General features: G+C 46.6%; 1 protein-coding gene across 3 annotated transcripts in view; it reads right to left on the reverse strand.

The window, feature by feature from the left end:
- CUL4A (cullin 4A) overlaps positions 1 to 12,888 on the reverse strand; it is a 38,267-nt gene that overhangs the window by 22,369 nt on the left and 3,010 nt on the right. For 2 of the 3 annotated variants that reach the window (XM_073212312.1, XM_073212311.1), the window contains exons 3-4: positions 4,521 to 4,625; positions 372 to 440 (exon numbers count right to left, since the gene is read on the reverse strand). In XM_073212312.1, the coding sequence (XP_073068413.1) occupies positions 372 to 440; positions 4,521 to 4,625 (174 nt within the window). Of the gene's footprint in view, positions 1 to 371; positions 441 to 3,528; positions 4,436 to 4,520; positions 4,626 to 12,888 lie in introns of those variants that run through there. The other variant, XM_073212313.1, reaches the window with a different exon arrangement.

The raw sequence follows: 12,888 nt of genomic DNA on the forward strand, positions 1-12,888 counted from the left end.
GGGGTCTGAAGGCCAAGTTAGCAGCCAGCCCCAGCTGGAAGAACAGAGGTCACCTTCCCTGCTTCGTTCTGCCAACTGTGTGGGAACCAGACAGCAGCATATGACTCACACAGAACCCTGAGCAGACCTGCCCTGTCCCAGCTCACGAGCTGGTGCACACCTTCTTAGGGAGGCGAGGGAAGATGCATGAGGCCAGGTTTTGACTAAAAAAGGAAAAAAAGAGAGTGGGCCTCACAGAGGGCACACAACCCCAGCTGCTCCAGTCTCCCAACTGTCTAGCTAAACCCAAAAAGGAGGTGTGCGGATGCGATGAGACCCAGGCAAGTGCAGCGCAGATTGGATCAGCAGGGTAAGAAAGTCGGTATGCTTACCATTTGTCTGCAGTGGTCTTGCCAACATGTGTTAATCTTCTTTAAAAATAAAACGCTATCTAGTGAGTCTGTGCAGACCTGCTAAGGAAAACTGTGGAAATACTGGCCAATTATTGCTGTTTCGACCCCTGAATCTATCTCAGCTCTCCCAGACACAGAAGACTGCACGTCCTTTAGGTATCACAATACTGAAGACCAGAAGCTCAAAAACCGTGAGCGTGGGCTTTCTCACCTTCCACCTCACCACCCGTTGTAGAAGCCTGCCCGCAGGCCCGTCTCCCACCTCCTGCCCCTCCCCTTTCCTTGTACTCTAGGCCAGGTTACTTTCAGAGCCCTGCAAGCTGAAACTAACACCCAGGCCATGGGCTTCGAGGGGCAGATCCTAGCCCTGACTCCTGGGGATGCTGGTCCGGGGACAAGGAAGCAGGCCTGCTGCTATGAGCACTGAGACCATCAGCCAGAGGAAAAGCAGAGGCTCGACCCTTACTTCCAGTCTTGGAGACACGTGACAGGGGGTCTCCTTCGTACACCCAATCAGGGATCTCAGTTCCACTCTTCGATGTTTTTAAAGAGAAGCTCAAAATGCTGTTTATAGGAAAAAGATAACCAAGTACAGGCCCCAAAAGCAAGGCACAGCAAAAGCCTGGAGAGCTACCTTTGCAGGCTTATGCAGCGGTCGTTAACATCTCCACGCTGTCAGGCAGGCTCATTTTACCTCCCACTGTGGGCACAGCCCTTACTCCTTTTGCACAGACGAACAGAATGGCTTGTTGGGGTGCAGAAATGGGTTTTCAAGGCTTCTCAGCTCCGGGGCATGGGGCAGCGATGACCTTTGCTGGCCTCAGCCTCGCACATGTAGCAGAACACACACTTCAGAGAGCTCTGGTGGGGTCCAACGCAAGTTAGCACAGAGAGAGAAGCCAGTGTGTGGCCTGGAAAATCAGACAGGTAAAGTCTTCAGCTGTGGGGAGGCCTGCTGGGGAACGCAGGACACACAGGTAGCTGCAGAAGGCCAAGTACCAGCCAGGACTCTGGGAAGGGACAGAAGAGGAGCAGGACCCTTGTCATACTAGTTTGGTGACTGACCATAACCACAGGGGCTCTGCATATCTTATTTTCTTGAGGTTTTGCTAATAAATTAAAAATTGACAGAGCAAAGAACTAACAGCTGAATGGTTGGTGAGTCATTCTGGACATTCTTTCATTACTGGTCAAAGTCAGGATGGGCCTCTGTCTTAGAACCTGGCACAGTTTGAAAACACAAGCCAGGGGTCAATCCCAGGCACACGCAGACAGGTGCGTGGTAGCAGTGCTCCAGCCCCTCACCGTGCTGCAGACAGCTGGCCAGTGTTCAGACAGTCCGCCCAGTGGGCAGGCAACACAGGGTCAGCCTGTACCGACCCGAACACCACCAGTGGCTCCGGTGCCCCCTGGGTGGCAGCACGCTGCCTGGCACGGGCTCCACACTGGTGGAAGGGCCTGCACACGGGGGACAGCATCTGGGCATTCCCCGAGCTCCAGCCTTCTGGGTGGGAAGCCAGTGCAGGCGTCACAGGCACATGAGCACCGCCAGGGCGCAGACATGCTACCAGCCTGGCAGCTGGTTCTCCGCACAGGTCCCCGTAGCCGGCCCTTCACTCCATTCTGAGAAGGGCCGGTCCTTGTTCGTTAAAGGGTTTACACTGTCAAATCTTCACACAACCAACCAAAATCCAGCAGCAAAATGATCATAATACACCATGGAACAAATGACAAAGATCTGAGACTTGTTCCTGGAAACAGAAGAAACGAGGAAGACAGTGCTTACACTGGGGCAAGAGAGTGACAGGCCCTATTACCCCACGTTTTCTAAACCTGGTCATCCTGCTTCTCTAATCCCAGCACAGACAGGGACACCTGAGCGGCCCTGTGGCACCAGACAGAGCCCAGACAGCAACGGCCCGGCATCCCACCACATCAGTAGTGGTCATGCACCGCCTGCCATTCCTCACTTACATCAGGTCCCTTTGTTAAGGCTGCTAGGATTAACTTCTTCCTTCACAGTATTTATCAAAGCTCTTGTTCTAGACTCTTTCATCATGGCCTCCCTCAGCAGCACAGCCTCGAATCCCGCCAGTCCAGGCTCCAGGCACACACCACCTACAGCAGGCTGTCCTGACCCTTCTCACGCTCTGCTCTCTGGTGCCTCATGCATCCTCGGAGGCAGTTCCAGCAGCGCCTCCTCTGGGAACCGTGTCCCCAGCACTTCACTACTGCAGTTCCTGTCCCGGCGTCGACGGTTTCACACTTATGAACTCAAGAGGCTTCATGCTAATAGGGACAATGAGTATAGTGCAGCGTCTTATCTTTCTTCTTTCACACCATCAAGGACATACAGTAATTCCTTTCCCTCTGTCTCGGTGTCTCTTGGAGGACAGAAATCAGGTGTGGCAGTCATTTTTCCATTTTCTAGTATAGTAGACAGGAAATAAGTATTTGTTGCTGTGAATCAATGCACATTTGTGCAACCCACAGGGTAGGATTAACTGGCAGGAGGCTAACTGGAGTAGGTAATAAAAAACCAGTCTCCAGTCAGCTGGGACAACCATCAGATTAGGACACATCCCACTGGCTCACCCTGTAAGCACCTATGTGGAGAGAAGCTTTGGGAATCTGCTGAGGGCTCCTGGCAGCCTGGGAGTCAGGGTATTTTCAGATGCCAAAATCCTGGACTGGCTTCCTGTACTCACCATCCAGCCCCTGGGATTCCTGAGTTGGGGTACCAAGCCAGGACAGGCACCTATGTATGCCCTCAGAGGATGCCTCTGTGATGTGGGACACACTGGCCAAGTTCCAAAGGTGTGGGCACCATTGTCCTGAATGACCCCATAATCTTTAGGACAAAGCTTTCCCAGAGAAGACCACAGGTGTATTCAGATGGCAACACCACAGAGCCAGAACCAACTTCACTCACCCATTTGTGGGAGCACTGCAAACACTGTCCTAAGTGGAGACACCTCACTCTGGCATTATCGTCATGGGTCACCGAGAGCCTGCACCCCAGACAAGGGGGTGGCGCACTGCCCTAAGGGAGAGTCCAGAGCTCCAAATGCCTCTGTTTCTCAGTATGGGGAGACTTAGAAACAAGCAGGCCCCTGTTGGAGCCAAAAAAAGGATATTCTCTGAACTGAAGAATCTGACCTCACGCACGAAGACAGCGGCCCAGGAAAGGGCGTCATTAAGCTGCCTGCCTGCCTCCATACATCGACTTCTCATTCCTACCAGTGGGTGGTGGGGGACTAGACTGAGGGACTGTAAAGGATTGTCTACAGGATGCTAAGGGGCTTGGTTTCCCTGGTGGATCTCTGGTCACAGATGGTGGGGCAGCAAACTTCTAAGATACCCCAGCCCCTGAGGGCGTGCGATACCCCCTTGCCTGTGATTGGGCGGGGCAGCGGGGGGGAGGGGGCTGTATGATGGACCCATCACATGAAACTCTTAGCAAACAAGAGGTGGAGTCTCCTGCCAGCCTAGGCACAAACAACCATGTCACTGGAAAAGGGGTCTCCTGGCAAGAAGTCAGGGGTAGCCACTAGGGCCCCAGGATGACCTCAGCCCTATGGCCAAGGGAGCTGAACTCTGCCAACACTTGAGTGAGTATGGGTGACAAACTCAGGGGAGACTACAGGCCTGGCCAACACTCTCATTTCAACGCGAAGCCCTGAGCAGAGCCCCAGAGCCCAGCCCCGACTCCCCGCCTGCAAGCTGTGGCCTGACAAATGGGTGTTGGCTTACATCGCTACACCTGTGGGAATTTGTTACACATCTTAGAACACTGACACAGATGGTTTAGAAGAATACAGGATAGCAGACCTCAAACTTGAAGACATTTTTCAGAACTTTTTCTAAATACTTCAACCAGACCCAATAAATGGACACTGCTCTAATTAGATCAGCAAAGTAATGTAAATAGTAAAAATTCCACTTAAAAAAACTCTAATATAGTGGGTCATGAAACTAATGTAAGGTTTTTGTTCCATAATAAACAAAAGGAATTTAATAAGCTGCATCTTTAGTGTTAAGGATACTCATTAGTTCCTTATCTTATTAATATTCAGTTTCAAATGATCAGGTAATAAATAGAAACTTCATGGAGCCAAAAAAAGGATATTCTCTGAACTGAAGAATCTGAGCTCGGACACGATCCTCACAGACCTGGCGCAGCTGTTTGTACAGTGTCGGAGACACTTTGTGAGAACAAAGATTTTCAACAGCCTAAAAACAAAAGGAATAAATGAATTACTGTGAATAACACATCAGTCCTTTCTGCACATATTTCCATGTATAGCCATAACTGTAACAGAAAGGCACCCCCCATACTTTGCAATACACAAGTACACTATTACATTTAAGCTTAGGGCAGTTATTGCTGGAACACCGGAATCCAAAACACTTTTGTAAAAATGGGGTGCAACAATAGCTAACATACACCACAGACCCAACAGCACACCTCCAAGAGACCTGGGCCCCTGGGACCCAGGAGGCTTTCCTGAACTACGTCTGAGCATCACAAAGCCCTCCACTTTTGTCCTAGTGCACTAGTCCCAACACCTGGCTGCAGACCGCCATCACCCAGGGACAGCACAACTGGTCTGACCCCAACGGCTATGTTTCTGGATGTTCTGATTCTCCAGTTGGAGGTGAGGGCCCCAGGAATTTGTGGTGAGTTTACCCTGAGAATTGTGATGTGTCACTGCTCTAGATGTTCACCGACCGCCTTCTAAACGGGCAGGAGGACAGGGATGCAGCACCCTTCCCTCTTACTAGCACAATGGACCTGCCTAAGAGCTGAAGGGAAGGCATCCCGGCAAAACACTTGGGTGACAGAGGTCAGGTGGCACCATCTCCTACTTATGTCTGCAGGCAGATGTGTAATCTACTTATGTTTGTCTTAATAGTGAAATAAGCTTTTGAGGCAGAAACATTTTTCTTAAAATATGTTTATCCATATCAAAGAAATAATATTTGTATATTCCTACTAGTTCTAATAAAATTTCCTTTCAAATCTTATTCAATACAAATATGACATACTAAAAACAGAAATGTAGTTTTTCTATTGACTAGTTTTGAACCATTTAAAAAACATGGGGGGATATAACTTTAAGCTCTACTACAAAGTCACAGTAATCAAAACAATTTGGTACTGGCACAAGAACTGACCCATAGACCAGTGGAACAGACTAGAGAGCCCAGAAAGTAACCCAAGCATATATGGTCAATTAATATATGATAAAGGAGCCATGGACATACAATGGGGAAATGACAGCCTCTTCAACAGCTGGTGTTGGCAAAACTGGACAGTTACATGTAAGAGAATGAAACTGGATCACTGTCTAACCCCATACACAAAAGTAAATTCAAAATGGATCAAAGACCTGAATGTAAGTCATGAAACCATAAAACTCTTAGAAAAAAACATACGTAAAAATCTCTTGGACATAAACATGAGCAACTTCTTCATGAACATATTCCCCGGGCAAGGGAAACAAAAGCAAAAATGAACAACTGGGACTATATCAAGCTAAAAAGCTTCTGTACAGCAAAGACACCATCAATACAACAAAAAGGCAACCTACAGTATGGGAGAATATATTTGTAAATGACAGATCCAATAAAGGGTTGACATCCAAAATATATAAAGAGCTCACGCACCTCAACAAACAAAAAGCAAATAATCCAATTAAAAAATGGGCACAGGATCTGCACAGACACTTCTCCAAAGAAGAAATTCAGATGGCCCACAGACACATGAAAAGATGCTCCACATCGCTAATCATCATAGGAATGCAAATTAAAACCATTATGATATATCATCTCACACCAGTAAGGATCGCCACCATCCAAAAGACAAACAACAACAAATGTTGGTGAGGTTCTGGAGAAAGGGGAACCCTCCTACACTGCTGGTGGGAATGTAAATTAGTTCAACCATTATAGAAAGCAGTATGGAGGTTCCTCAAAAAAACTAAAAATAGAAATAACATTTGACCCAGGAATTCCAAGCCTAGGAATTTACCCTAAGAATGCAGGAGCCCAGTTTGAAAAAGACGGATGCACCCCTATGTTTGTTGCAGCACTATTTACAATAGGCAAGAAATGGAACCTACCTAAGTGTCCATCAGTAGATGAATGGATAAAGAAGATGTACATATATACACAATGGAATATTACTCATCCATAAGAAGAAAACAGATGCTACCATTTGCAACAACTTGGATGGAGCTGGAGGGTATTATGCTCAGTGAAATAAGACAGGTGGAAAAAGACAAGTACCAAATGATTTCACTCACATGTGGAGTATAAGAACAAAAAAAAAACTGAAGGAACAAAACAGCAGCAGACTCACAGAACCCAAGAATGGACTAACAGTTACCAAAGGGAAAGGGACTGGGGAGGATGGGTGGGAAGGGGGGGATAAGGGGAAACAAAAGGGGGGGGGCATATTACTATTAGCAAGGGCAAGGGGAGCGCTGTACAAGTACAACACAAAGAAGACAAGTAGTGACTCTATAGCATCTCACTACGCTGATGGACAGTGACTGTAATGGGGCATGTAGGGGGGACTTGGTGATGGGAGGAGTCTAGTAAACATAATGTTCCTCATGTAATTGTAGATTAATGATACAAAAAAAATATGGGGACATACAAAATGCAAACACTTTAGAATCTGAATTTAACTTAAATACTACATTCTGGAGGGAAACTTGAAATTTTATAAAGCTATTTTAGCAATACTTATAAGTATTAATAAACCCAATAATTAACATTAGAACTGCTAAATTTTAACCTAAATTAAATAAATACAGTAATTACTACCATTTAAAACACATGCATATTTATAAAGGCCAAAAGAAACATGAAATGATGACTTAAAAAATTATGACCTGTTTTATAGCAGGTTTATTATCAGTATAGTAGCAACAAGTACAACTGCCCTCTACACTTTGTCTTCCTACACAATTAGGGATTTCCATCAACATTTTGGTTTTACATCTTCAATTCCATCACCTTGTAGTCATGGCTTTATATAGTCAAAGACCTACTATCCTTTTCTTTCTTAAAAAACTCAGGATAATCTCATGTCAAAGGCTTTTGCTCCAGTAAATCATTAGTGAATTCTGCAAACATCATTATTAAAAATAACTTTTTAATATACTACATGAAGAAATATATTTTCTTTGGTAAAAATCAAGGTAAGCTTAGAGGTCCTGTCTCTCCCAGAGCATCGTAACAGAACATTTCCTGAATGCTCTAATTTCTCAACTGGGAGTCAGTGTCCTCAAAACAGTCTTCTTGCAGTGGTGACACATTGTCACTGTTGATTTTACAAACAATTCTTCTGGCACATACTTACTATTTCCAGGAAGCATGCTGAGATTTATTCTGTTTTCAAAATCAAGAATCTGGGGGCCTCAAGCAGCTGCCTGGAGGGGTAGCCAGGCTCACTGTGGGCGCCGCGTGTCTCCACATCCTTTGCTGAGTCACTGCCGGCCTCTTCAAGTTACAGGCCTCTTCTGGCCGCCTCGGAGGACAGAGGGCAGCCCTGCTCACCACGGTGCTGGCAGAGGCCCTGGCAGACTTCTGTCTGCTGTGGCGGGAGCAGGCCGACATACGTGTGCCCCTCCCCAAAACCGGTCTTGGAGATTCAGACCTGCCTCCTCTAGTGTATCAAGTGTCTGCTCGGACTTTGATGCGGTTTAGGCATGTTAGTTTGTTCTGCTGTGCACACTTTTAGGAGCCATCACACAGATGAGGATTTAAGTAACCAGGAGCTGGGGGCGGGGAAGCAGCAGGGCCAGGACAGAGAGGCTCTCCTTGTGCTGGCTCAGCCGGGATGGGGGAGTGGCGCGGCCTGAACGTCCCTAGTCATGGTGGCTGTCTAATCTAGGTCTGCCAGGCCGCCACACCCAAGTTCTCCAGATGGCTGTCTTCATGAGGACAGACCAGCGTGTTGAAGACACAGGCATGCCCACATCAAATGGTTGCCTGTGTATGGTGTGGTCACCACTGCAAAGGTAGAACGCTTCCCTCAGGTGGAATAACAAATCAGGAAGCTGACATGAGCCACGGGGCGAAAGGAACGATAATGTGTTCGTGAAATTAGTGGTCCAGTTTACGTGGCCACCACCAGAGCTGAGATAAGAGGAAAAGGAGTGAGACATACCAGTGGGGGAGACCAGGCGGGAAAAGGCAGGCAAGCAGAAAGAGCTATTTATGTGGACAGAAGGGGGGTGGCAGCCCTCCCTGCCCAAGGCCCCAGGGAAACTGTGCCCATCAGCCACCATCAGGAAAGATGTGCCAGCCATGTACAGGGCAGGACACATGCTACCCCACAAAGGCCGGCACAGCGCCCATCTTAGACTCAAGCAGGGAAGCAGTACACAGTCCTGGAGATGGCCCCTACTCAATGGCTGGCCTGTTAACCAGCAACCAGGGACCAGCTCACCACAGGTAGGTGCTCACAGGGCTCTACCTCTAAGAAATGAGTACAGAACAATGTAAAAATTAAATTAGGACTCAAATCTGAGCAAAGGGGAATTTTTTTTTTTGGTATCATTAATCTACAATTACATGAGGAACATTATGTTTATTAGGCTCCCCCCTTCACCAAGTCCCCCCATTACACACACCCCATTACAGTCACTGCCCATCAGCGTAGTAAGATGCTGTAGAGTCACTACTTGTCTTCTCTGTGTTGCACAGCCCTTCCCATGCCCCCCCCACATTATACCTGCTAATCGTAATGCCCCCTTTCTTTCCCCCTCCCTTATCCCTCCCTTCCCACCCACCCTCCTCAGTCCCTTTCCCATTGGTAACTGTTAGTTCATTCTTGGGTTCTGTGATTCTGCTGCTGTTTTGTTCCTTCAGCTTTTTCAAAGGTATTTTATGAGGGATGTTTCCTAGGATGAGAGCTTTTAGGAAAACAAGTGGCCATCCATGGGCTGCATTACTAATCTGGCCCGCACAGCAGACCCTCAGGCCCAGGGCTAACTAAGTACCTAACACAGACAACCAACTCTATTGAGCAGTGAAAGCCACTGAATTACAAAATCCTTTTATTAAGGTCTAATATATCTGAGTCTGAGTATTCTCCTATGTTTTTGAATAATTTATGTATTGAATTCACTCAATTAATTTGATTAATTTATTACATTCTCAAATTGGTCCATCAGACACATCTATCTGTCTCTATTTTCTGGGCTTTTTCTATTCATTTTTAGCCATCCACTTAGTGCATTCAATACCTAACTGCTCCATTCCCCCACACTAACATCACCAGATGGAGGACTTCACGGAGATGTTTCTCCCAGGTTCAAGGCAAAGAGCACAGTTTTTCTCAGAGCAGCAAGTCCTCCGTGACAAGTTTGTTTGATCCACCAAAACCAGTCTGAAATCAACACATAGCCTTCCTTTCTCTGGATCTTTCTCAAAACCGTAGCTTCAGTGAAGCATGTGGCTGTAAGACACACATATGCTTTCTTCTTCAGCGAGTGGTGACCACAGATCTAACCTCAAGTCCTTAAAAACAGACAGAAGAGATCTATTCTCTTAAAACACATTCCCCTCCTCTCACTCAGGAGGAACTCAACCCTGTGTGCAACATGTGCACACAAGGACTTTCTCATCACCATGCTCTGAAATCTCCCTCTTTAAGAAACAGAAAGTGACAAACAGAAACAACATGCAGGCTACAGGCGGCTTAACTGATTTCTCTCCCCGGAGGCAGGCCTCCTACAGAGTCTGGGGGCAGAGAAATTGACAGGGCGATTAGAGACCCGACACTGAAGAAACCAATCAACATTAAAACAAGAGGTTCCCCTCAAATTACCCTGAAAATTACTAAAAACAAGAACAAAAACAGAAACAACCCTCTCTCAAACACTGGTTAGAAGTGTTGCTTTCACCTAAGATTCTTAGCACAGTTATATGCCACCTCTGCAAAAACTTAGCCTTTAATTTGCAATACCAGGTCAAAAGCAGTCTGACAACTTTGTCGGAGACCATGACACGCGAGCAGGCAATCATTTCACAATGACGGCACTTACTATTTCTATCCCACTTGCGCAGGATCTGAGCAGCTCACTCTCCAGAGATGGACTTGGACTTCCTAGGGCTTCTGTCTGTGCAGCCAGAAGCCTGCCTTGGAAGGCGGGATGCCATTTTGGGAGTAAGCATCCCCTGGCCCTCAGGGTCTCAAGACATGCACATAGACACCCAGGGCATCTGGAAGCATCATAAGATCTCTGGGAACCATTATGATGTACCGCTGAGTAAAAGTATGGCTAAGTATTAAGAATGACGACGGGCATTGATGGTACAGAGTTACATCTCCAGGAAAAGAGGAATAGTAAGTTCTAGATGCAAGACAAACTATTTTATTGAATTAAAAACCTTTAAGAGTTTAGGCAATCAGCGGGACTCCTGCTTTAGATCAAGACAAAGTCAAGGGACAGGACTAACCCTTCTGCCTGAAATAAACAAAAACCATGCCAGAGGTATGAAGCACTGGCCCCCAAAGCCCTGCATGCCTCTGGCAGATGGGAACAAGCCCGTTCGCCCCAGCTTCTGGCTTCCAGAATTCCCAGCTGCAGAGCACAAGGTCCATATCCGCGAGGCGAAGGCCCGGACAGAGGACACAGCCAGAGGGACCTGGAGACGTGCAAGGGGCACCATGGGTGCAGAGCATTCGGCAGAGCTGGGCTGCACGCAGGTGTGAGGAGACCACCAAGGCCAGCAAAGGAGCTGCCCACTAAGGGAGAGGCAACAGTGGCTGCCGCTCACACAGCACCTTCCCCGAACCAGCCTGGAAAACCCCAAGAGAGAGGGCATAGTACTTAGGAAGGCTTTGCTTCAGTAGTGGGGACACCGAGCCCTGGACAAAAAGCAACTCAGTCTTTCCTAACAAATCTTAAAAGCAAGACTGAAAGGTCAAACTGTTCCCCCCAGATTAACTACACTTAAAACAAAGCTCACAAATATTTATAGGAATACAAAAATATCTAGTATGCAAGTCAAAATGCACGATGTCTGATATCCAATCAAAGATTATCCGACATGCAAAAAGTGGAAAACAGCCCTCAGTGGAGAGAAACATGTCAGACGCAGCCTGGAACTGACAGGTGACGGCAGCGGACGAGGACAGTAAATGCTGTCAGAGCTGTGCTCCACTGGTAGTGAGGGAGGGAGACACGCCACACAGAAAAGATGAGCACCCAGACAGAAACCCACACATGGACCAAAGTATCAACGGCAGATTAGATGCTGCAAACCTGAGGACGTGAATAACCTGAACCGTTCGAATGTACTCCAGAAACCTGTGGTTCAAAATCTGTCCACAAAGAAAGCCAAGATGGCTGTACTGGGGAATTCTCCCAAACATTTAAGGACAAAATACCAATTCTATACAAACCCTTCTACTTCTAGAAAAATGAAAAGAACAGAGTATTTCCAATTCATTTTATAAGGCCAGCATTACTCAGATACCAAAACAAGGCAAAGACATTACCGGAAAACAGCACACCACTACCCTTTATGATCACAGATGCAAAAATTAACAATATGTTTGCAAACTTAATCCAACAACATGTAAAAAAGGTTAATACATCAGGACCAAGTAGGATTTCTCCTAAGAATGTGAGATTGGTTTAACATTTCAAAGTCAAAGAAGAATTTGTCAAAATCAATGTGTATTTCCGGAAAAAAACTCAGCAAACTAGGAATAGGAAGGAACTTCCTCCACCTGACAATGGGTATCTTTGAAAAACGCACAGCCAACGCCATACTCAGTGATGAAAGACTAGAAGCTTTCTCCCCTAAGATGAGGAACGCGACAAGGATGTTTGCTTTCACCACTGCCATTGACCATGGGACGGGAGGTTCTAAGCAGTGCAGCGGGGCGAGAAAAGGAAGTGGAAGAATGCAGACCAGACAGGAAGCAGCACTATCTCTGTTCACAGGCAACCCAACTGTCCGCGTGGAAAATCCAGTGGGGGCTAGAACACTACTGGAAGTGAGTGAGGCAGAAAAACAAGATCAATATATAAAAAAATCACCTGCATTCTACATACTAGTGAGAGCCAGAAATTAACTTTCATTACCCCTTATAATGCCTTCAAAAATATGAAAGGCTTAGGGATAAATGTCCCAGGAGATGTACAAGCCCTGTACACTGGAACAGAAAAAACACTGCTGAAAGAATATGGAGGACCTAACCAAAGAGAACGGCCCCATGATCAATCGGTATTGTGGCATCGATTCTCCCCAGACTGATCTGTAATGTGACACAATCTCAATCAAAATCCTAGTAGTCTTTTTTGATAGACATTGGCAAATATATTCTAAAATTCATATGGAAACACAAAGGATCTAAAATAGCAAAACAACTGGGAAAAGGGTAAAGTTGGAGGGCCAGTGCTTCTCAACTTTGAGACTTATCACACCCACATGCATATGAACAGTGGGGCAAAGGCACTTCTGT

The sequence above is a fragment of the Manis javanica genome, chromosome 9 (genome assembly GCF_040802235.1).
Source record: "Manis javanica isolate MJ-LG chromosome 9, MJ_LKY, whole genome shotgun sequence".
NCBI classification, from domain to species: domain Eukaryota; kingdom Metazoa; phylum Chordata; class Mammalia; order Pholidota; family Manidae; genus Manis; species Manis javanica.